This window comes from Sapajus apella, unplaced genomic scaffold, assembly GCF_009761245.1.
Source record: "Sapajus apella isolate SASKATOON/1434 unplaced genomic scaffold, GSC_monkey_1.0 scaffold15, whole genome shotgun sequence".
NCBI lineage: Eukaryota > Metazoa > Chordata > Mammalia > Primates > Cebidae > Sapajus > Sapajus apella.
Genome location: NW_022436955.1, coordinates 31,838,517 through 31,862,231, shown reverse-complemented (window position 1 = coordinate 31,862,231; position 23,715 = coordinate 31,838,517). Strand labels below are relative to the sequence as shown.

The 23,715-nt window shown below is 50.5% G+C and overlaps 1 protein-coding gene across 3 annotated transcripts in view; it reads right to left on the bottom strand.

Moving 5' to 3' along the window:
* ZC3H18 (zinc finger CCCH-type containing 18) overlaps positions 1-22,046 on the bottom strand; it is a 67,189-nt gene extending 45,143 nt beyond the window's left edge. Inside the window, exons 1-5 of one of the 3 annotated variants that reach the window (XM_032284662.1) lie at positions 21,844-22,046; positions 13,444-14,060; positions 4,511-4,595; positions 4,209-4,211; positions 3,584-3,649 (exon numbers count right to left, since the gene is read on the bottom strand). In XM_032284662.1, coding sequence (XP_032140553.1) covers positions 3,584-3,649; positions 4,209-4,211; positions 4,511-4,595; positions 13,444-14,046 — 757 coding nt within the window. In that variant the 5' untranslated portion in view covers positions 14,047-14,060; positions 21,844-22,046. Of the gene's footprint in view, positions 1-3,583; positions 3,650-4,208; positions 4,212-4,510; positions 4,596-5,757; positions 6,748-13,443; positions 14,061-21,843 lie in introns of those variants that run through there. The other 2 variants (XM_032284664.1, XM_032284663.1) reach the window with 2 other exon arrangements.
* Positions 22,047-23,715: the final 1,669 nt, after the last annotated feature.

The window sequence follows — 23,715 nt, the reverse complement described above, 5'->3', positions numbered from 1 at the left end:
AAAAAAAAAAAAAAAAAAAAAAAAAAAAAAAAAAAAAAAAATTTCTATTTCACCACAATTTAAAAAAAATAGGGGAACAGAGACAGGGAGGTCAGACCTAAAGAATGGACTAGGATGCTTATTCACAGAGGGATAAATCAAAAACCCAAAGTAGGTGCTGGGCACGGTGGCTCATACCTGTAATCCCAGCACTTTGAGAGGCTGAGGCAGGCGGATTACCTGGGGTCACGAGTTCAAGATCAGCCTTGCCAACACGGCGAAACCCCATGTCTACTAAAAATACAAAAATTAGCTGGGCATGGTGGTAGACTCCTGTAATCCCAGCTACGTGGGAGGCTGAGACAGGAGAATAGCTTGAACCCAGGAGATGGAGGTCACAGTGAGCTGAGATCCCACCACTGCACTCCAGCCTGGGCAACACAGCAAGACTCTGTCTCAAAAAAAAACCAAAAGAAACCCAAAGTGGGACACAGTTTAAAGAAAATGCTACTTACTCCTCTGTGGCCAGAACTCTGTGTCCTGATGATCCAATATAGGCCCACGAGAGGTGAAAACATCCCATGAACAACTACAGCTCCAACTGTAGTATATGTGCTGTGGAGGTAGGCAGGCATAAACAAAGCACTGATGCTTTAAATGTTAACAAGTTGTGTTCCTAGTGCATTTTGCTGTCCATTGGTCACAAACGTCAACGTGTCCACTAGGTGATAGATGATTAATCTATACATCACAACCTGTCACAGAGATAAAGCTAAGAGAGGCCAGGTCAGTAGCTCATGCCTGTCATTCCCATACTTTGGGAGGCTGAGGTGGGAGGGTCGCTTGAGCCTCGTGTTTGAGACCAGCCTGAGCAATATAGTGAGACCCTGTCTCTACAAGTAATTTTAAAAAGAAAGACGGGCTCTTCCTATGTTGCCCAGGCTGGTCTTGAACTCCTGGGGTCAAGCAATCCTCCCCGCTCGGCTTCCCACGGTGCTAAGATTACAGGTGTGAGCTACCACACCCAGCTACCAACTTTCTTTTAAGAAAAGAATTTTCTGCCGGGCGCGGTGGCTCAAGCCTGTAATCCCAGCACTTTGGGAGGCCGAGGCGGGTGGATCACGAGGTCAGGAGATGGAGACCATCCTGGTCAACATGGTGAAACCCCGTCTCCACTAAAAATACAAAAAATTAGCTGGGCATGGTGGCGCGTGCCTGTAATCCCAGCTACTCAGGAGGCTGGGGCAGGAGAATTGCCTGAACCCAGGAGGCGGAGGTTGCGGTGAGCCGAGATCACGCCATTGCACTCCAGCCTGGGTAACATGAGTGAAAAACTCCGTCTCAAAAAAAAAAAAAGAAAAGAATTTTCTAATTTTTATAATATTCACATACCATAAAATACCCCCATTCAATGTGTACAATTCACTGGTTCTTAGTATATTCACAAAGTTGTGTAAGAATCACCACTAGCTAGTTCTAGAACATTCCATCACCCCAAATGGGAAATCCTGTACTCACTAGCTATCACTGTCCACCCTCAGCCCAGGCAATGGCTAATCAATCTACTTTCTGTCTCTGTGGATCTGTCTATTCTGGACATGCCATAAACATGTGGCCTTCTGCGTTGCCTCTGTCACTCAGCACCATGTCTCCAAGGTTCGTCCACATTGTAGCTTGTGTCAGTGCTTTATCCCTTTTATGGCCAAGCAATATTCCACTGTATATGGAATATACACTTGTTTATCCATTCATCAGTTTTCGGACACCTGGGATGTTCCTTCCTTTAGGCTACTGAAGATCATGCTGCTGTGAACATTCACATAGAAGCCTGTATATAAATGCATGTATCCACTTCTCCTGGATGCATACGTGCAGCTGAACTCCTGGGTCATACCCGGAAGTGAGTACCTGGAAGCTTTTCAGAAACTGGCTTCCAAAGCGGCTGCATCATTTTACCTTCACAACAGCAGTGAATGAGGGTTCCGGCATCTCCCTATCCTTGGCAACACGATAAACTTTGTCTTTAAAATAACTTGTACTTGAGGGATCATAAACAGGGGAATTTCAATTTCACACCAAGCTTATAAACTGCAGGTAGGCAAAAACATTTACGTCCAAATTTCTCATAACTAAGCAGCACCGGGAGACATGATCTAGAAAATGGGAAGAATCAGCTACTTCCTCTGTGCAGTATCATCTCACTCTACAGAATAAAAGTACTCCTGAAATGACTTATTCATAACACCTGATTAAGCTGCCAAAACACCTCCTGATCTAGCTTCTGATTTCTTTTTTTTTTAGAGGCAGGGTCTCACTGTCACCCAGGCTGGGGCACAATGGCACGATCACGGCTCAACTGCAGTCTCAACTTCCCAGGCTCAAGTGATCCACCCACCTCAGCCCCCACCTGCCACACAGCTGGGATGACACGTGAGTGCCACCAGGCCCTGCTAATTTTTCATTTTCTGTAGAGACAAAGTCTCACTATGTTGCCCAGGCTGGTCTCGAATTGATTTCTTGAGTGTACAAACCCTTCCACGTGGTCTCACTCACAGAAACCCACTTGGTACTTAGTCTAACCTTGGGGGCACCACCTGCCAATTCTAACCAACCATGTGACACTGATGTCCAGGGAGACAGGATCCTGTCTGTGTTCATCCAGGCAGCTCCCAGTGACACGAATGAAGAGCTCCAGGAATGATCTCTCTTCATCTGTTTTGTGCTTCTGTTGTTAAAGTCTGGAACCAGTTCAGCAGTGCGCCCTGAGTTCCTGGTCCAGAGCCTCCCTGCCCTGGCGGATGCTGCCTCCTGCTGTTGGAACCATCAGGCCAGCGCCGACTGGCCACGCGTCTGAGTCACACTGCCACCCAGAGACCAGAGCCTGCACCGTGACTGCTGCCGATTCGAATGACTGCCAGTGTGTGCTTGTGTGCAGCTTCCCTCCATCAATTTCACCAGGAAATTTGAGACACTGATGCCATTTATTCCCACACCATTATGGAAAAGAGATCTTCTGCTTAAATTTAAATTTTCTGAAATACTAACACTGCAAATACCAAAGCTTTTAGAGAACTGTAACAGTTTACTTTCTAAAATGTCCTGCATATTTCTCTGCATTCTGAAGAATGTGATGATCCGTGGCTATAAGTCTGCCGCCCACGCAGGCTCTCCCCAGTGGGGACCCCTCACATGCACGTGTGACTTGGGCATATCAACTGTTTGTGCTTGGCAAAAGCAAGCATGCAGACAGTGCAGGCCAAGATCACATGCCCACAGGAGCGAGTGTGACCTGGGGTTACCATGGGCCTCACATCAGCAGGTCATCTGTCACGCAGAGGCATTCATGGCTGCTCTAAGTGTACAGCCTGCCTCCCTGAGTGATGGGGCTCCACTGCACCCCAAGGGTGCCCTCTCCTGCCTGTCCCTGATCCTCGACCAGCTCCCGTGCCTCTAAGGAGGAGGTTCCAAACAGCTCTCTGCCCCTCAATGACCCCCTTTCCTTCTGGCTTCACAGCTGTGTCCTGGATCCAGGAGAAGGAAGTCTGGCCTCCGGGGTAGGGGGACTTTAAGGCACTGAAGACAGTGAATATAGCGTATTTGGTACCTTTAACCTGGCCTCTGAATGGTATGGAATTGGATATTGGTGGAAGAGTGGACAATGGAGTCACATCTGGAAAAGAAGTACAGGAAGCTCTCGTGAGCTTTGGATGGCACACACAGGCTGGCAGTGACAAAGTCATCTACAGGCTTACAGCAACATTAAGAGAAGAAGAAAAACATCTTCCCACCTATCCAAGGGAATGCTGAATTACCAGAAATATGCCAAAACTATTGCTGTACACATCAAAGATATTCTTACAAGGTGGAAATTCTCATTTACGTTTCCGAATCCCCCCAGATGTTAATCAGCAAAACAAAAAGCCGTAACATCATCATGCTACAGAGTTCTGTCACATTTTAACATGGGTTAGCCCAGAGTTTTCAGACAAGACTTTCTTACACTGCTCCCTGCTGCAGCAACTGAACTCACACGACTCCTTCTACGTGAGAGAGCCCTGCTGCTTCAGTAGCCATCCCTGGCCATTTTGAAATCCATTTCACACAAACATACGCTTTTGGCACATCATGCAGGAAAAGGGGCCATCTCTACAGAGTTGGGACAGAAGCTAATTCTGGCGCCTAGAACATTTGGCCTTATGAAAAGGACCATTTTGAAAAATGACGGACACCATCTGCAGTACAGACATGGGTCTGCTGTAATCGCAAGGGCCTGGGACCACCAGTGTGAGAATGAGAATGACCAGGATGCTCCCACAAGGCAGTCATTAAAGTGATGAAAGCACCATAAAAGGGCCTATTGTTCACCGTAAATAACGCCATTGCCACTGCCGCCGCCACCACCACCACCACCACCACCACCACCACCACCTGTCTAGTCTGGCCCAGAGAACTGCCTTGAGCAGCACAGGGCCTGCCAAGGTGAGCCAGGGTCCCAGCTGGCTGTGAGAAGGCCCCACATGCAGACAGTTACCTTTCATGAAGAACCGGCAGGTGGGACGGGGCCTCACCTTCCTGTCACTGGGGTCCTTCACTTCACCTTCTTCCAGATCATCATCCTAAAGCAGAGAACACCATCTTAATGTGGGGAAAGCATTTATCAATCAGCACTGCTTGCTCCAAACCAGAAGGGGCAGGAAGCTGGGTGTGGGACCTAGATATTGTCATGGGAATTGAATTTACGTCCATTTTCCAAATCTTAGGTCCCATATCTGTAGAGCAGAGATGATCACAGCATACCCAACAGCTCCAAGGGTCCCGCCGAAGTGCACTGAGGCGCCAGGGAAAAGCACTGCAGCACACAGGGCACTGGACAGAGCAGGCTTTCATGACATTTAACAACTCTGGGCAGGAAAATGGCACTTCAGGTTTTAAAATTTTGAGCATTTAAATAAAATTTGGAGAACAAAAAAAAAAACACAAACTTCCTCTACTTTACAAGTCTTGGGTAGAGGAGTTGGGTGCCTTGGGGCAGTGATGCCAGCAGCCAGGAGTGGCCCGCCTTGCTGCTCACCCTCAGCCGGCTCCTCACCCTGGTTGTCAAGTCTTAGAACAACTCAGGAGCTCTAAGCTGGGCCTCACCCACAGGGATTTGGATGCACAGCCAAACTTGACCCTTGCTTGGTCCTCTCCCTAAGCCACCCACTGTCCCAGGACCTGTTCCCACCAACCTGTAGCTGAGACCCCTCTTTACGCCACCCCAGCCCACATGGGCACCAGCTGCCCACCTGACACCCCTGATCCAGGACCATCCAGGATGGAGTACTCACTGGCCTGATCCCAGCCTCTTCCAGTGAGCCCTAGCACAACCCATCTCGCCAGTCCCATGCCGCCCCCGCCCCTCTTCCCACTACCTGCACACCACAGTCCTCTGCACCACTGCCCTCACACCCAGCCTGGTAAAACCACTTTCCAAGTGGCCTCTCTCATTCCCTCCTCAACTCCTCCAGCCTTGCTTTACACTGCAAAGAGCCCTTTGTGAATTCCAGGCCTGATCGTGTTCTTCCCTCTTCTCTCTGGATTGTTCGACTCAGCTCACTGTCAGATGGAAGCTTGCGCCCCCTTCCTAGGGGTGGCTTTCCTTGAGCTCTGTCCACGACAGGTCCTTGCAGCCCCAGGCCCTGCAGTGCTGCGGCCACACCTGAGCATCATTGTGCTGACAACACCACATGCTGGCTGAACCCTGTGACCCCCGGGACGGGCCCGCGTCTGCGTGCTCACCACCAAGGTGCTGGGTCCAGGCAGCGTCTGGCTCACAGTCAACAGTCCATCATTATTTGCTGAATGAAAAAATGCTGAAACCAAACCCTGGATTTATAATAGCCCAAAAGTTTACAGCTTAAATATTTAAATTTTTTGCCTCAAAGATATTTGGTTACCAAAAAGTCTTTTAAGAGGAACAGAAAAGATTCATGAGACTTATATCCCTTAAGCAATCCAGCAAAATCACTTTTTAAATAAATGATAAAAATAATAATAATGAAGAAATGTTCAGAGAAGGCATATTGAATTCATGCCGAGTGACAGGAGCCTCTCTTTTCTGGTCTTTGGCTTGTGTCTTTTTACCACTCTTGCAGTAATGAGCACTACAGGAAATGTGAACGTGGTATTCTACGTCAGCTCAAATCGAAGCAGAGAACACACTCTTTCTTTGTTTCCACTAGGAAAACAAAACAAGACTCATTTGGAAAGTTCAAATCCATTCAAATCCTCCTGCCTCACTTGGATGTGAATGCACAGGAGCTGAGATGATAAGAGCTTTCCAGCACCAGGATTTATAGTAAACACACTAGATCAGATATAGCCTTGTTTCTGCAAAGATGCAACCATCAACATTCACAGAAGCAAGAAAGGAGAACACTGTCACCACCTTATGATTGGAGGGAGGACCGTGTAGCTACTAAAAGTGATCTGGACACAGACTAGAGGTGCTTAGCAAAGGTGCAAGACATCCTCGCAACCCAAAGAACGCAGACTTGCATCCACACACTGACCCCCGCCATCCAGCCTCTACACCTGCAAGGACCGGGGCTGTACATATTGGTGTGCTGGGCTTATGGCCCCCTTTTCAGTTAAAAAACAAACACAAATAATTCATCAATCACTCGGCAATACAATATTGTGAATATCCAACTAACCATCATTTAGCACAGTGGTCTTTTAAATAACAGATGATCACCACGTTACCTTTTTTTTTGGAGACAGAGTCCCACTCTTGTCACCCAGGCTGGAGTTGCAGTGGCATGACCTTGGCTCACTGCAACCTCTGCCTCCGTGGTTCAAGCAACACTCCTGCCTCAGCCTCCCAAGTAGCTGGGATTAAAGGTGCCCGCCGCCACGCCCATCTATAATTTTTGTACTCTTAGTAGAGATGAGGTTTCATCATGTTGGTCGGGCTGGTCTTGAACCCCTGACCTCAGGTGACCTGACCGCCTCAGCCTCCCAAAGTGCTGGGATTACAGGCATGAGCCACCGCGCCTGGCCTCCATGCCCATTTTCTATTGTTACTTTATATGTATAAACAATAAAATATTCAACATTCCAAAATGAATAAATAAATCACTAAATAATGGATGATTAAGATAAGTTCTTAAGTCTTAGAGTATCATACAAAAACAACTCAAGAAAGGGATACGGAGCTGAAGTCGTCTGAGGCTGACATGCTGAGTGTGTGGCACTCAGAAGCTCCTTCAGGCCTCCTGGTTTCCTTCATGCCCATGGCCTTCTGCTCATGTGACCCGAGCCACAGCAAGTAGGCAACAGAGGATGAGGGGCCTGAGTGACTAGCTAGCAGCAAACTGGCAGGCCTAAAAAAGGATGACATCCATGAGGCTCTCAGCACACACCACCTGGGACAGGCCAAGTTGGCAAGGACACTGAGGGTGAGGCTGAAGAGGCACACAGGACTTAGTGTACCCAACTGAAGCTGGGTTTCCATGCTGGTACTCTCCGGCTGGTGCTTCCTGCCCACAGAGTAAATACACATGTGGATCAAGGACACCAGGTTGAGGGCATCGGCGACTCCAATTTTAAGAGCCTTTATACAATTCACATGCCATGGGGGAAAAGGCCCAGGTTCAAATCCTGGGTCCAGGCTGTCGTGACTGTGAGTGTGGACAAGTCACCTGACCTACTAAGCTCGCCTTCCCCTTTGCAGAACAAGGCAGGTGACCCTGGCAGGCTGCTGTGGGCTGAAGGAAAACGCTGCACTGAGAGCCTCCGTGCACCATGCCTTGCTTAAAATACGAGCAGCAACTACGCAACACGTGAGCGTGAGTACTGGGCTTCAGAGGAAACACCTCACTGGTAACGTGCCAACAAGAACGAACTCTGAGCAATGACACAGGTGATTTCCACTTTCTTCTTTGCACAGCCTCTTCTTTTCCTTTCTTAAGTAAGAATGAAAAAACTCTGTGAACATACAGTACTTACAAAGGCACATGAAGAAAGGGGGCTACTGCATGGGGCTGCTGTGCCAGAGGAAGGCAAGCCATGGGGCCCGGCACAACCTGGCACTACCACCCCGGCCAACCACAACCTCCTGAATCCTGGGCGTCTCGCCTGTAAGATGGGGGTGAAAATACAGATCTGTCATCCCTCATCTGAACGCTGTGGGGCCAGGTGTCTTTTGAGAGTTTGGGAATATTTTGGCTTTAGAAAGGTGACATCACAGGGTCTAAAATAGTAGCTTGTGAGGGACACAGCAACCCTGTGCAGAAGTCTGGGACCCCTCCCACAAGACGGGAGGCACGAGGCTATGAGCAACCTCAGCCAGCCCGGGCCAGGTCTGCCACCAGGTCAGGGTAAGGTTTCAGTTGCGAGAGCCCGAGGTCTCAGGGCTGTGAGTAAGGATGATGGCCTGCGCTTTTTCACGTGGCTGTGTGGAACACTAACGAAGCAAACTGGCACAGAAGGCCTCTGAGCCTGCTACTGATGCTACAGGGTCCCTTTCCCCAAGTGTGGCAAGGCCGCTGCTGCCTGGGCTCTGGCGATGGGATGGGTGCACTTGGATCCTTAGCAGTGACACAGAAGAGAACCACACTTAGAGAGGAAACCCACAGCCATAAGGCTCACTGAAGAAGCTCTTCTACAGAAGAGTCATGTATCCAGCCCTAAAAGGAAAGGTGGGTGGGTGCAGTGGCTCACACCTGTAATCCCAGCACTTTGGGAGGCCAAGGCAGGTGGATCACAAGGTCAGGTGTTCGAGACCAGCCTGGCCAAGATGGCGAAACCCCATCCCTACTAAAAATACAAAATTTAGCTGGGTGTGGTGGCAGGTGCCTATAATTCCAGCTACTTGGGAGGCTGGGGAAGGAAAATCGCTTGAACTTGGGAGATGGAGGTTGCAGTGAGCGGAGATAGTATCACTGCACTCCAGCCTGGGTGACAAAGCAAAACCCTGCCTCTAAAAAAAAAAGTGGATTTGAACAGGAGAAAATATTAAAGACCATGTGCAAAGAAAATGCTCTGAAGTATTTCTGTACACAAGTGAACTGAAAGCCACCAATTATGACAGGAGTCATGTGGCCCACCCACTCAGGACGGGGCCTGCTGTGCTGCTGGCTGGCTGAGAGGCTACCCTACAAATGTAGGGGTCCTCAAAAAGATGAGAATGGAATGACACGTGCACCCTACCCTTTCCAAGGGCCAGTGTACTCCAGCAGATGGGAGGCTGGCTAACCAAATGACAAGTCAGATATGAACACGGACCATGGAGTGAGCAAAGGAGCGGGCAGACAGACCCAGGCCAGGCCTCTTAACCGGAACAGCAAATCTGAGCCCTGCCAGGCTGGAAGGCACTTGTCATCTCAAAGCAGGAAACACAGTTCTGGGGAAAGACTTACTAGACGTGTAGGAGAAAGGCAGGAGAGGCCGCCACAGGGCACAAATGGGCCGGGGTAGGCTCTACACACTCCAAAGGGGGAAGGCAGGAGCAGAAATCAGGCCTGTTGCACCTGGCCCTGTTCTATCCCGCTTTCTGAACAGGCAGAGACAGTGACTGAAAGTCAGGAGGCATCAGAGACACCCTCGCCCACACGGCAAACGAGCCAGGTGCTGCAAACAGCGGGCCCCAGCCCTGTGTGGGACCTTTCCTCCCGCCACGCCAGCCAGCGGCCTTTCCAGAAGACACTTGAATCTGAGGGTGTTCTGGCAGCACACCCAACACAGATTCAAGGCCTTAGGCACAAGCTATGCGGTTCAGACAAAGAATTTCAAGGGCTTATTGTACAAATTGATGTCTCAATCAAGGAAACTACCCCATAATCAGTTCACCTGTCCAAGTGTCCCAAAATCTAAAAGGGACATGTGCCCTGAGAGAAGAGAAAGCGCTTCTGAAAAAGAATGATCAATCAGGCCAGGCACAGTGGCTTGGCACAGTGACTTGGGAGGCCCAGGTGGGAGGATCACTTGAGGCCACAAATTCTAAATCAGCCTGGGCAACACAGTGAGATCCCGTCTCTATTTTTTAAATTAAAAGATCAAGGAAAAAAGAAAAGAGTGCTAAATCACATGGCTCTCTAGACTGTGCCACTCAGCTGCTCCCGGCATCTGGTAGGCCAGGGTGCCAAAGGGCAAGCCATGAGGCTGCAGGCAGCAGGGAGAGCTCTGGGCTGGGAAGACCCTGCTGGGATCTGGAACGCTGTGAGGCCTCAGAAACAGCCATCTGTGAGGGTACAGACCCAAGCACACTTCTCCCACAGAGAACGAGAAGGCAGCTGACCTGACACCAGGGCTCTGTTTGAAGGCAACGAGGAAAAGTGCCTTCTAGAGTGGACACTGTGCACCACATGCAGAAGCTGCTCTCCAGGGACTGAAAGGAAAGGGGACCTGGCCAAAGTCCTGGTGGGAAGCAGACTGCTCACGGACCTGGCCTACCCCAGGGCTCCCAGTCCATCAGAGCAACAGCCAGAGACAGGGAGCAGGGTGTGCTGCAAGAAAGCAGCATGGCCTCTGAGAAAGAGAGGCAGGCACAGGAGCGCTGCTTGGTGCAGACACGGCAGATGCAAGAGCAGACAACAGGCTTGGAACTGGGCCTGGGAGGAGAAAAAGTTGAAAGCAGCTGAGTGACAGCCCTTCATGCACAGGATGCATGCACCTCTGTTGGGTCCTTTCCACAAGGGTGGAGGGCTGATGCTAGTCACGTGATCTCCCCTCCATCTGTGACTGGCTCTTGAGTGCGGACCTTCCACTCACTGCCACTTCACATGACAAATGCTCTCACCTTCAATGTGCCCCGGGCAAGTGGGATTCCTCTACTGACGGGCTGCACACCACGTGTCTCCCTTGGGAGACGGGAACCAGCCAGGTAGGCCCCAGTCTTAGGAAAAATGTTCTTGGGAGTAGGGGAAGCAGCAGGTGCGCGCGCGCGCGCGCACACACACACACACACACACACACACACACACACGAGCCTATGTCACGACAGAGAGGGAGGTACAACAGAGAAACAGCCTACCCAAATGTTGAGGTCAACACATAAAGGATGGAGGAGGCTGCGATGCCGCTAGGCGTGCGAACAAGAGGAGAGACCACAGGAGCTCCTGGGGCAGGCAGCCCAGGGGCCTGAAGTCCAGTGTGCTCTTGTGGGGGCTCAGCCCACCATTCACAGCTCTGCCCACCTTGGTTAAGGCCTGCTGCCCCCATAGCAGGAGCCAGCCCTGCTCTGCCTGGTCACACTCAGCATGGGACAGAGCAAGATCCACCTTGCTGGTGTCCAGGAGCACAGACCAGTCGGGGAGGTAGGGCGCCAGAGGCAGTCTGTGTGCTGTGGGAAGAAACCTGCCTCCCTGGTTGCTGAGAGAGCTGTGCTGGGGTTTCTGCAGCAGCAACCCGTTTGCAACTGTGGGTCCCCTCACAAGATAGAGCCAAGCAGGGCAGGCAGGGTCTATGGGCAAGAATGGCATTTTTCGGCCAGGAGCTGTGTCTAGGGGAAACCAGCACATCCAGGCCCTGGGCAGCCAAGGCCATTCTCTAGGCCAGCTGGGCTCAGGCTCACTCAGCCCATGTACTGCAACACCCACACCCACAGCCACGGCCTTTCAGGACCACTACGGGGACCCTGGACCTGGCTCATCCATCTCCCCCGAGACTTATGTGTTGGCAGCCAGTCCTTGTAAGAGGAGCTGGAGCGTGCCAGAGCCCTGGGTGCACGGCCTGCTGCACTCCCAGTGGCGGTGTGTATACAGGGCTATTATCCCCAGGACACCCGAAAACTCAAACTTGTGGGCAACTTCAACTCAACTCGTTCACCCAAATTGACGAACCTGAGTCTTACCGCATCTCCTTCCCCTCTGCCAGCCCTGGGTTGGTCTCCTCTTGCAAAAAAGCACCAGCTGAGGAGAGCACTTCCTACACTTAGTTGTGAAAAGATGAAATGTCTAAAATTCTAAGCCTTTAAGCACATACCTGTCCCATAAAGTTAGAGGAACAATACTTCAAACCCTGTAAATTACTGAGCACTGTCACAGCCATCAGCTATGGCCAAGACACATTCGAACACGGACTGCCTGTGCAAACAACATAGTACTAGAGAAGCGCTGCACTCACCAGGCGCGGTGGCTCATGCCTGTGATCCCAGCACCGTGGGAGGCTGAGATGGGCGGATCACCTGAGGTCAGGGTTTGAAACAAGTCTGGCCAATATGGCAAAACCCCGTCTCTACTAAAAATACAAAAATTAGCCAGGCATGGTGGCAGGCTCCTGTAATCCCAGCTACTCAGGAGGCTGAGGCAGGAGAATTGCTTGAACCTGGGGGACGGAGGCTGCGGCGAGCCCAGACGGCACCACTGCACTCCAGCCTGGGTGACAGAGCAGACTCCATCTCAAAAAAAAAAAAAAAAAAACCAAAAACATGACACTCAAGGCAAACCAGTGGTTACACATCTAACTGACAACCTTTACCTGCCTCGACCCAGAACATCAAACTGCACCTTTCACTGCAATGACTCCCCTTCCCTGAGATCCTTAAAAAAAAAAAAAAAAAAAAAAAAGAAAAAAAAAAAAAAAAACAAAACCAGTTCAGTTCAGCTGCTCTGTCCCTTGCTCAGTTCCTTTCAGTTCAATAGCTCTGGAAAGTATCATTCAGGAGGACTTTGGGCTGTTTCTCCCCAAAACACTCATAACTTTTCCAACGGGATCAACTGCCAAGAAAACCCCATCTACCCATACCTGAGATCACAGATAACAGTACTTTCCCCTCAACCTGAAAGCCAGATTAATTCAATGTACAAAGACGTGTGCTGGCTTTGTCAGAAACTGAGACAGAGCCCTGTGGACCCAGCCTCCACCAGTCTTTTCAGGGACACGTCCAAAGAGGCGTGGCCCAGTCAGGCTGGTCTTGAACTCCTGACCTCAGGCGATCCGCCCGCCTTGGCCTCCAAAGTGCTTGATGTCCTCACCAGAGGACAGGCTCTAGGGCCAACATTAAAATGCCGACAAGAACATTCAGAACCAGATGGAAACTTTCCTCATTCTTTTCAGTCCAAAAACATGAAAAGAGTAGAAACCCATGCAGTTTCTGGTTGAACACTAACTTGAATATCACTCAAAAGACGGCAAAGACATGGGAAGACATTACCTTCTCCACTCCTAGAACCTAAAAACGCTGGGCACTTGGCCTTTTTCTACAACCCAAGCAATCCCAGTAGCTGGCTGGCCAGCGGCCACGGAAACCCTGCTGTCAGTTTCTGGAGCTGCCAACTTTCATACTTGACTTCTGGGTCTTCCTTTCCAATCACTTTGGGACTGGCCCCCAAACAAGCCTCTCATTCTCCTGCACGCCTGTCCCGCCACCATCTCTAGTAACAAATCACCAAGTCAATCCCATGCAGCCCCTCCCTCCCCGCACAGGCCTGCGTCAGGCTGCTGGGCCAGGCACCCTGCGACGCTCTGCTCCATCATACTCACGTCTATTTCCCCATCATCTATTTCTCCGTCGTCGTCCTCTTTTCTTTTCTCCTTGGCAGCCTCCAGGGATTCCTTTTCTCCCAGGCTCGGAACAGCAGCCTGCCCCTCCTCCCCAGGAGCACCTTCGGCCTTCTCTTCATCATCCTCGGCCCCAGCTTTCTCGGCCTCATCCTCCTGGACGGGGGGAGCCGGCTCCTCGGGAACCTCCTCGTCGTAGTCTAACTCATGCTCATCCAGCTCCCTGGTGACTGACGAGGCCTCGTCCCTCAGGTCGCTTGTCCGGTCTTCCTCCCCTTCGTCCCCCTCCTCCTCGCACGGGGAGCTGGTCAGGCCCCGGCTCAGCTCATTCACCTCTGAGTCCTGGTCTTGGGATTTAGGCTCACTTGCCTGGTCCTCCTCGTCGGAACGATTCTCTTCCTCCTCCTGGCCCGGTCCCCTGGCTGCACTTTCCTCATCCTCCAAATCAGAAGCCCTCACCCCCACTCCGTCCAAATCCTGATCGGACCCGCTGTCCCTCAGAATGTCATCATCCGAGAGCCCCTGTGGCTGCTCTTCATCCTCTGGAGAGCGAGGATCCCGTTCAGGGCTCTCGGCCACATCCATCGGTACCCACGGTTCTGCAAAAGAGAGAACACAGATTTACAGCCTTTAGCAAAATTGTAAACAAACCGTGTCCTCACTTTTCTGGCCTTGCTTGGCCCCACACGACCCTGACCCAAGTCCCACACTCCACTCTGCAGAGAAGCACGGGCCACAACTCCACTCCACGAGGCGAGACTTTGCTGGGTAAGCTGGATGTTAAGTGCCTCCCGTTTTTAGCAATCGCACAAAACGAGAAGAGGCAGAATGAGGCGTAGCCCAGCACAGCCCTTCCCCACTCAAGGGCAGCACACACAAGTTCACATAAAGTGAGCTACAAGATATGGACTACAAGGGACAGCTGTCTGAATTCTTTTTTTTTTTTTTTTTTTTAAAGACGGGGTTTCACCATGTTGGTCAGGCTGGTCTTGAACTCCCGACCTCAGGTGATCCGCCCACCTTGGCCTCCAAAGTGTTTGGATTACAGGCGTGAGCCACCATGCCCGGCCTGTCTGAATTCTTAAGAGTATTTACTTTTGAAATTCAAGATAAACTGTATCATGGAATGAGAGAGCAAAACTGCAGGCCCATGTCTGACCATTTTTCTGGAGTCATTCCGAAGCAGGAAGCTAGGCCAGCCCTCGGCAGTTTCCAGGTCTGGAGCCTGTTCTGTTACTCAACACACTTCTCAAAGGCTGGCCTCTGACGGCCTCTCAGAATCCCCTTTGGTGCCCTTTAAAGATAAAAATATGCACCTTTTAAATTTACACTTTTAATAGGACAACCTATTTAAAGATGCATAGTATCACAAGTTGGTATCTAAACCTACAGTTAAACATTGTTTTAAACCTACAGTTAAACATTTTTTTTTCTTTTTATCTTTTTTGCTGTTAATGGAAATCATTAAAATTAAGTACACATTAGAACAAAATTGGCCAGGTGCAGTGGCTCATGCCTGTAATCTCAGCACTTTGGGAGGCTGAGGTGGACAGATCACTTGAGTCCAGGAGTTCTAGAACAGCAAAACCCCATCTCTACAAAAAATACAAAAATTAGCTTGGTGTGATAGGGCAGCACCTGTATGTAGTCGCGGCTACTTGGGAGGATCGCTGGAGCCTAGGAGGTCGAGGCTGCACTTCAGCCTGGGTGACAGAGTAAGACCCTGTCTCAAATAAAAACAAACAAAACCCTCCAAAAACCCAAAAAATTTAAAATTAATCACTTTATAAAAACTAAATGGGCCGGGCGTGGTGACTCATGCCTGTAATCCCAGCACTTTGGCAGGCCAAGGCGGGTGGATCACCTGAGGTTAGGAGTTCAAGATCAGCCTGGTCAACATGGTGAAACCCTATCTCTACCAAAAATACAAAAAATTAGATGGGCATGGTGGTGCCTGTAATCCCAGCTGTTTGGGAGGCTGAAGCAGGAGAATCGCTTGAAACCAGGAGGCAGAGGTTTCAGTGAGCCAAGAATGCACCACTGCACTCTGGCCTGGGCAACAGGAGTGAAACTCCGTGACAAAAAATAAAAAAAAAATTAAAAACCCTAAATGATTAGCAACATAGATTTGCATACCAACCAATCCATTTTAATTCACTTGAAAGTAGGCAGTTCCGAAATGATTCACCTTTTGGTTTTCTACACTATCCAGTTACTATCGAGACTACTGGGCAGAATTACGAAAAAGTCAGTCCTAAGCCAGGTGTGGTGGCGTGTGCCTGTAATCCCAGCTATGTGGGAGGCTGAGGTGGGAGGATCATTTGAGCCCAGGAGTTCGAGTCCAGCCTGGAAAACATGTGAGACCCTCCTCTCTCTTTTATTAAAGGTAGTCCCAAACTGGTATACACTGCTGAAAACGGGAAAGGCAAGGGGCTGGTCCCCAAATAGTACCACAGGGGCGCTTGCTGCTAAGGCCTCCATGCTTTCATTGCTGAAGACTGGGGAAAGGCAAGGGGCCGGTCCCCAAATAGTACCACAGGGGCGCTTGCTGCTAAGGCCTCCATGCTTTCATTGCTGAAGACTGGGGAAAGGCAAGGGGCCAATCCCCAAATAGTACCACAGGGGCGCTTGCTGCTAAGGCCTCCATGCTTTCATTGCTGAAGACTGGGACTGTATGTGGAGTTGTAGAAGTAGGTCACCAGTGGCAAACTGGCAATCCCCTCTATTGCCTAGCTAATGACACTAGTAACATCGTATACTATCTGTACAATTTTTATTACAATGTATAAACATCTTCCCTACAGAAGGGCAGGTACTTTACATCTCCCCAGCTGCCTAAGTGGAGCACCTGGTTCCCAGTAGGATGTCCCAAGCTGAACTGAGTTTCATATATGACAAATTCTGATTCACATGTCTAATGTTAACCTTGGAAACAAAGTTATCTCTTAAACCAACTTTTATGCAAAACTAAATGTCCCCTCAAACTAGGTTTTTTTTTTTTTTGGAAAGAAGTTTTGCTCTTGTTGCCCAGGTTGGAGTGCAGTGGTGCAATCTCGGCTCACCACAACCTCCACCTTCCAGATTCAAACGATTCTCCTGCCTCAGCCTCCCAAGTAGCTGGGATTACAGGCACATGCCACCATGTTCGGCTAATTTTGTATTTTTAGTTGAGATGGGGTTTCTCCATGTTGGCCAGGCTGGTCTCAAACTCCCGACCTCAAGTGATCCGTCTGCCTCGGCCTCCAAAAGTGCTGGGATTATAGGCATGAGCCACTGTGTTTAAAAATCACACAACTGGTCTGGTGCAGTGGCTCACGCCTGTAATCCCAGCATTTTGGGATGCCAAGGCGGGTGGATCACAAGGTCAAGAGTTCAAGACCAGCCTGGCCAAGATGGTGAAGCCTCGTCTCTACTAAAAATTACAAAAAAATTATCTGGGCATGGTGGCATATGCCTGTAATCCCAGCTACCCAAAAGGCTGAGGCAGGAGAATTGTGAGAATTGTTTGAACCTGGGAGGTGGAGGTTGCAGTGAGCCAAGATTGTGCCACTGTACTCCAGGCTGGGTAACAGAGTGAGACTCTGTCTCAAAAAAAAAAAAAAAAAAAAAAAAAATCACACAATTGTTACTTTGCAGACAGAAAACACACACCTGTGCCTGCCACTGGCTTTGCAACAAGCTTCCCCCCTACAAAGCAATGCTTTGTACAGACTCTCAAAATTCAGACAGCCCTTCTCCAAGGCTCAGGCACAAACTGGTGTGCACTTTGATTTCACTGTGATGACTGGGCCCAAGCAAATGCTTTTTTGATATTTTGACAAGCTTGAAAGGAAACGGAAGGATAAGAAATGGGAGGGTAGGAAACAGAATAGGGTAAATGAAAGAAAAAGAGTGCTTAACTTCAAATATCTGAACTAACACAAGCGGTCCCAGGCAGCAGGAAGGCTGCCTTTCAGTGTGGTTTCCCTCCCGAGACATGAGGACCACGCAAACTGTGGGCTTCTAAGTCAAAACCCAAAGCCGAGCTCTACTGCTTCCTAGGTTACATACACTCGCCACACTTCAGTTTCTTCATCTGAAACACGGGACATCATCATCCACTTTAGGGGGATGCTACAATGATGTGATGAGATTCCTCTGACAATATGCCTGGAACATGTGCGATACGTGTTCACTAAAACTGAGCTGATGTGAGGGTGAGCAGATGCAACCGTCAGCTTAAAACCATACTCCCATCACGCCTGTCGGATTCTGCTCAAGTCTCTCCAGGCACTAAGGAGTCATTCACTGTTTCAACGACTACCTGAGCACCTACTTCACATACAATGGCAATGCTGACGCCACTTCTGCAGTAAAACCAAGAGCCACCACCATTTCCTCACAGACTAATCAGCCACGTGAATACTTTATTTCTGCACGTTATTCTGATTCCTCACACCAATCTTCTAAATACGTGATGGTCCCTTTTATAAATGGGGAAACCAAGGCCCTAACACTACTGAGTGGATATCCAGGGATGCAGCTCAGACCAACTTGACAAGCCTGTGCTTCAGCACAGCGCTCTAGACGAGGGAAGGAACCCACTGCTCCCTGTGTGGGCAACAACCCCCACGTTTAACCACTGTTTCTAGAGGAAAGGAGGGCCCAAGTTCCAAAATGATTTTCTAAATATTTTTGGAACACAGGCCATGCATAAATTGGTAGCAGATTTTGCCACTTTTCTCTTTTAAAGTTTTGTGCTGCTCCATCCACATTCCTATCCCAGTCCTTTCAAATGCCCAAACGATACTTTTCCATAAAGACGGAAATGCTACTGTATAATCTGTACAGACTACTAGTTTAAAAATAATGAGTTTGGCTGAGCACGGTGGCTCATGCCTGTAATCCCAACACTTTGGAAGGCCAGGCAGGTGGATCACCAGAAGTCGGCAGTTCAAGACCAGCCTGACTGACATGGAAAAATGCTGTCTCTACTAAAAATACAAAATTAGATGGGCGTGGTGGCATACGCCTGTAATCCCAGCTACTCTGGAGGCTGAGACAGCAGAATTGCTTGAATCTGGGAGGCGGAGGCTGTGGTGAGCTGAGCTCTTGCCATTGCACCCCAGCCTTGGCAACAAGAGCAAAACTCCATCTCAAAAATAAATAAATAAATAAAATAAATAAAATGAGTTTATAGAGATCCAAGTGGTGAAATCCAAGAATTTTAAACTTGTCTGAAATTCAAACATTAGGCCCATAAACTGGACATGATCCAATAACTCCTATGTCACTGGTGTCTTCTGGGGATCACAAAATGCTCTGAGATGAAGTGTATGGCTCCTCTCCCTAAAAGGGAAAAATATACAGAAAAGCCGAATATACACAATTTATCTTCCACTTTAGGGAGTTCAAACCCTCCAAGGCCCACCCATGGGCTCAGCCTAAGAACTCCTGCCTTGGTACACTAAACATTCTTCTTCTGCATCTGCACACATACCACACTGTATTGCAGCTATTGACTCTCAAGTCTGCTGGGAAACCCTTCCATCTCTCCCTAGCAGAGTGCCTAAGTGGGAGGGCTCAGATTAGGCAAAGGGCTGGCATTTGGCAACACTGCTACCACTGAAAGGGGGCACCATTAACAATTACAACAGGCACAAACAGGGGCTTTGCTAGGCACATGGGGGCCCTTAGGAGGCCCTGGCAAGCTCCTGAGTAAAAGAGTCAGTGTCTTCTTTCCCATGGAACCTCCTAGGGTTTTACTATCAGAGGCTACACAAAGGTGAACACCTTTTAGAGAATAACATGCTGATGAATCTATGTTTATGAGATGCAATCTGAGCCACACCTAGTGGCACAGGAGAGAAGCAATGTCACTGGGAATCAGGAGAAATACAATCAATTTGGCAGGTCTGACTATGCCGGCTGCTAGGAAGGGAAACGTAGCCTCTTAAGTGTACACAACGATATAGAGGGTCCTCTGGCCAAGTCTCAAGTGACACCATGTTTGCAGTTTGTGCTCAGTTTGGTCTTCTTACACTATCACTCTACAATGGAAGATTCTCAGCATGATTTAGAACGAAATCCCCAGTCCTCTGATCCACAAGATGGGTGAACCTGCCTGAGAAGTGAAATAGCAAGGGCCCACAGTCCCACCTCTGCTGCTTTCCGCAGCTGGCGGATGATACTCGATAAATGTTTGTTGAATACATAACAGAAATCTCATTACTTGAGGAACTATCTGTTGCATGCCATAAAATAATTTAAAATAAGTGCCTAATTTGTAAAAGATGATACCAGAATTCAGACACAAGAGTAGGTGCTACCGGTCAGGCACGGCGGCTCACGCCTGTTATCCCAGCACTTTGAGAGGGCGAGGCGCGCAGATCACTGAGGTCAGGAGTTTGAAAGCAACCTGGCCAACATGGCGAAACTCCGTCTGTACTAAAAAAAAAAAAATACAAAAATTGGCTGGGCATCGTGGCGGGTGCCTGTAATCCCAGCTACTCAGGAGGATAAGGCAAGAGAATCGCTTGAACCTGGGAAGAGGAGGTTGCAGTGAGCCGAGATCATGCCACTGCACTCCAGCCTGGGCAACAGAGCAAGGCACGGTCTCTAAATAATAATAATAATAATAATAATAAAGAATAGGTGCTACCTCCCTTCCCAGCAGCCCCTCTGGGAGGATGCATAGATTCCAATGGCACTGTTGACGTACAGAACATTTGGGGACCTTCTCATTTCGAATGACCTTCCAACCCTGCAGAAGTGTTCTGGGATTCTCAGTGGTGGCGAATCTTCCTCCTCTCAAGCTGGTCACTTTGAGAAAGTGCTGCAAGTCAGTGCCTTACCTGATAAGGTGAGCTACCAAACACGTAAATCAACTTTTGGTCAAACCTGGAGTGCGACTACGGAGTAAGCCCGCGTTTCCCACATGACTACATTTTCACTACAAAAGCAGCAGTTCTGCAGAGGTTTTGGCAAAGAAGCACCAAGAAAATACCAACCAGCTTAACATTTTGGGGCAATTACTTTCAATAGAGCAGTCCCTATTTGAATGCCTACGTTCTGGTACATCTGGTTAAAATTCTGACTCATAACCTCATGAACTAATAATACCTAAATGAAGGTTATCAAGGTTAGTGACAGACTCCACTCGCAAAATGACCAAGCTTGACCACAAAAGTCCTTGATAAAGAGGTACTCACCTTAAGATGCTCTGTAGCTGTGATAAAATACAAATTTCTAAACACGATCTGGGCCACAGGTTAACTTACCATTTGCTTTCTGGAGTGACTGCACAAAACTTTCTTACAACATTTGAGCATGTCCCATCTAAAACCGGAGAAGAGTTTCTGGCTCTGGGACACATCTGACTGGTTCCAGGGCAGGCTGGGCTCCCTACTGCCCTCAGATAGTAAAAACATCACGCAAAGACTCTCCTCCCAAGGCTTGGAAGTGGGATTGTGCGTAGGTCCAGGCTCGCCCAGAGAATCCCAAATACTGAACGGGAAAGAACGACTCTACAGACAACCCAGGCTGGAAGTGAGCCTCACAGGAGAAATGATGAGCGCCCTGCTGTGCTGCAAACGGTATTTCAGATGCCAAATGCCCTCTTTTTCCATTTTCCCAAATGGGTCTGAAGAATGACCTACGCTTGCAAATAAGTTAGCAGAACAAAGCCCATTTAAAACGGTCAATCGCTCTATCCGGCAAACTCAACTGTCATAAAGTCTTCAGGAAAACTTAATTTTTGGCAGGAGCAAGGCTGTAAGTCTCGGTTCTTCCAGCCTCAGAGCTGCAATTAGTTTATGTCAAGGACCTGGCACCTCTGATCTCCTAATCCAAGGGGCAAGGAAGTTACACATTCCTAAGAGACCGGCGCGCGTCCCACGGCAATCAGTGCGTCCAACCTGTGCACACTTTGAAGCTGCGGAGCAAGTTCCAAGAGGCTCACAAAGAGCTCAAAGTTCCCCGAAGAGCCCATCAACAGCCCGGGCTGACCTACTCCGGAGGTGAACCTGGGCGCCTCTCGCCGCCCCTTGGCGGGCGGCACACATGTGCCACGCGAGTGGCCCGGAAGAAAAATGACAGCTCCAGGAAAATAAACTCCGCCGCGGGCCGCGGAGGCAGCGCGCGAGGACTGCGGGCGCCGTGGGCGCCCCAGGACCGCGGGGCCGGCTTGCGGACGGAACGCGGGGTGGTGCCTGTCTCAGCGTCCCCCTCCTTGGGCCCGAGGGCCACGCTTCGGTCTGCGGTCGCGCACGGCCGGAGGCGCGCCGGGCTCCCGGGCCTCACTCCCGCCGCCGCCGCCGCCGCCGCCGCCGCCGCCGCCTCGGCGGCCTCCTCCTCCCGCCGCCGCTAGCCCGGCCTCCCGCCTCCCGCCCGGCCCTAGCTTACCTCAGCGCTTGGGCGGAGACGGGGCCACGGCTCCGCTGGAGTCGGAGCGGCGTGGAGAAGACGTCCCTTGGCCCTTCCGCTTCTCACAGGCTCTGGCTTCAGTCTCGACGCGGGCGGAACAAACGGGCTCCACTACCCGCGGGGGCCGGCCATTGTGCGACGTCATCAGGCCGCGACGGTCGTCCTGCGGCCGGCGGGCTTCCCTCCCTCGCCCCGCCCCCTCCAGCTTCCTTCCGGCCTCCGCGCGGCTCCGCCCCCGCGGCGCGCGCTCGGCCGGCGCGCGCCCGCCGAGTCCCCGCCTCCTGCGGCTGGCGTCAGGATCCGGGCCTGCGCACTGGGCTACCCGCGCCTGCGCAGTGGGCTATGCGCGCGTGCACACGGGGCTGCGCGTGCACACTGGGCTACCCGCGCGTGCACACTGGGCTACCCGCGCCCGCCTGGTCACGTGGCGAGGCTCTGGCTCGGCCGCGGTTCTTCATTGAGGATGATCGAGTTCCTCAAAGTGGAAAACTGAAGGCGGTTTTCGTCGGGCCGGTATCTCCTGCTGTATTGAATGTTGACACTAAATGCTTAGCTCCGGAATTATTTTTTGAGATACTGACTTCAGAGAAAAGGCCTACCAATTCTTAGCTTTCCCTTGGGCTGCGTGGCTCCCCGCGCGGTTCCCCGCGTCCGGCTCAGCGCGGCGCCGCCGGGGGCGTCCGGGGCTGGAGCCGTGCGAGCTGCTCCAGGCCGGAGGGCTGGGCCGAGACTAGGCCCGCGGTTTCATTCTGCCCTGGCCCCTGCCGACGATGTGGCTGGTCCTGGGGATCACAGGGCTTCGCTCACCCCATTTTCCTCCATATCCCCCAGGTGGAAGCAAGAGGGCTGGATGTCTGTCCGTGCCGTGGCGTGTGAGGCGGCCAGCACGAAGAGCGAAGCCCAGACCCATGCGGCGACACGGGTGAGCCGTGGAAACTGAGTACAGCAAGCCAATCACAAAAGGACAAAGACTGTGCCGTTCCATGCTATGGACCGAATTCTGCCCCGAACATCTGTCTGTGAAGCCTTCATCTCCAGTGTGACTGCGTTTGGAGACAGGGCCTTTCGGGAAGTAATGAGGTTAAATGAGATGATAAGGGTGGGGTCCGGATCTGATAGAATCAGTGTCCTTCGAACAAGCACGGAAAGCCCGGCACGGCGGCTCACACCTGTATTCCTAGCACTTTCGGAGGCCAAGGTGGGAGAACCACCTAAGTCTAGGAGTTTGAGACTAGCCTGGGCAACAAAGCAAGACCCCTGTGTCCACAAAAAAAAAAAAAAAAAAAAAAAAAAAAAAAAAAAAAAAAATTAGCAGGGCATGGTGGCAAGTGCCTGTAGTTCCGGGAACTTGGGAGGATGAGACGAGAAGATTGCTTGAACTGAGTTCAATGATTGCAGTGAGCTGTGACTGCACCACTGTATTCCAGCAGCCTGGGTGACAGTGAGACCCAGGCTAAGAGACACCGAAGAGCTCTCTGTTGCCCCTGTGCTGTCTCCCTCTCTGCCGACCACATGAGGACACAGCGAGAAGGCAGCCGTCTGCAGGAAGAGTGTCTCTCCAGAACCCGACCACGTGTGCCCAGGATCACCAGACTTCCAGCCTGCAGAGCAAGGAGGAAATGTGTCTTGTTTAAGCCACAAAGTCTATGGTATTTTGTTAAGGCAGCCCAAGTTAACCAATACATTCCTTTTTTTCTTTTTTGTTTTTGAAACGGAGTCTTGCTCTGTCGCCCAAGCACACAGTGGCCCCAGCTGGGCACAGTGCCCTTCTGTGTACCCACTGCGCTTACCCCATCAAGGGGTGTCCTGCCCGTCAGCTGCGAGATCCTGGGGGCAGGCCAATCCAACATT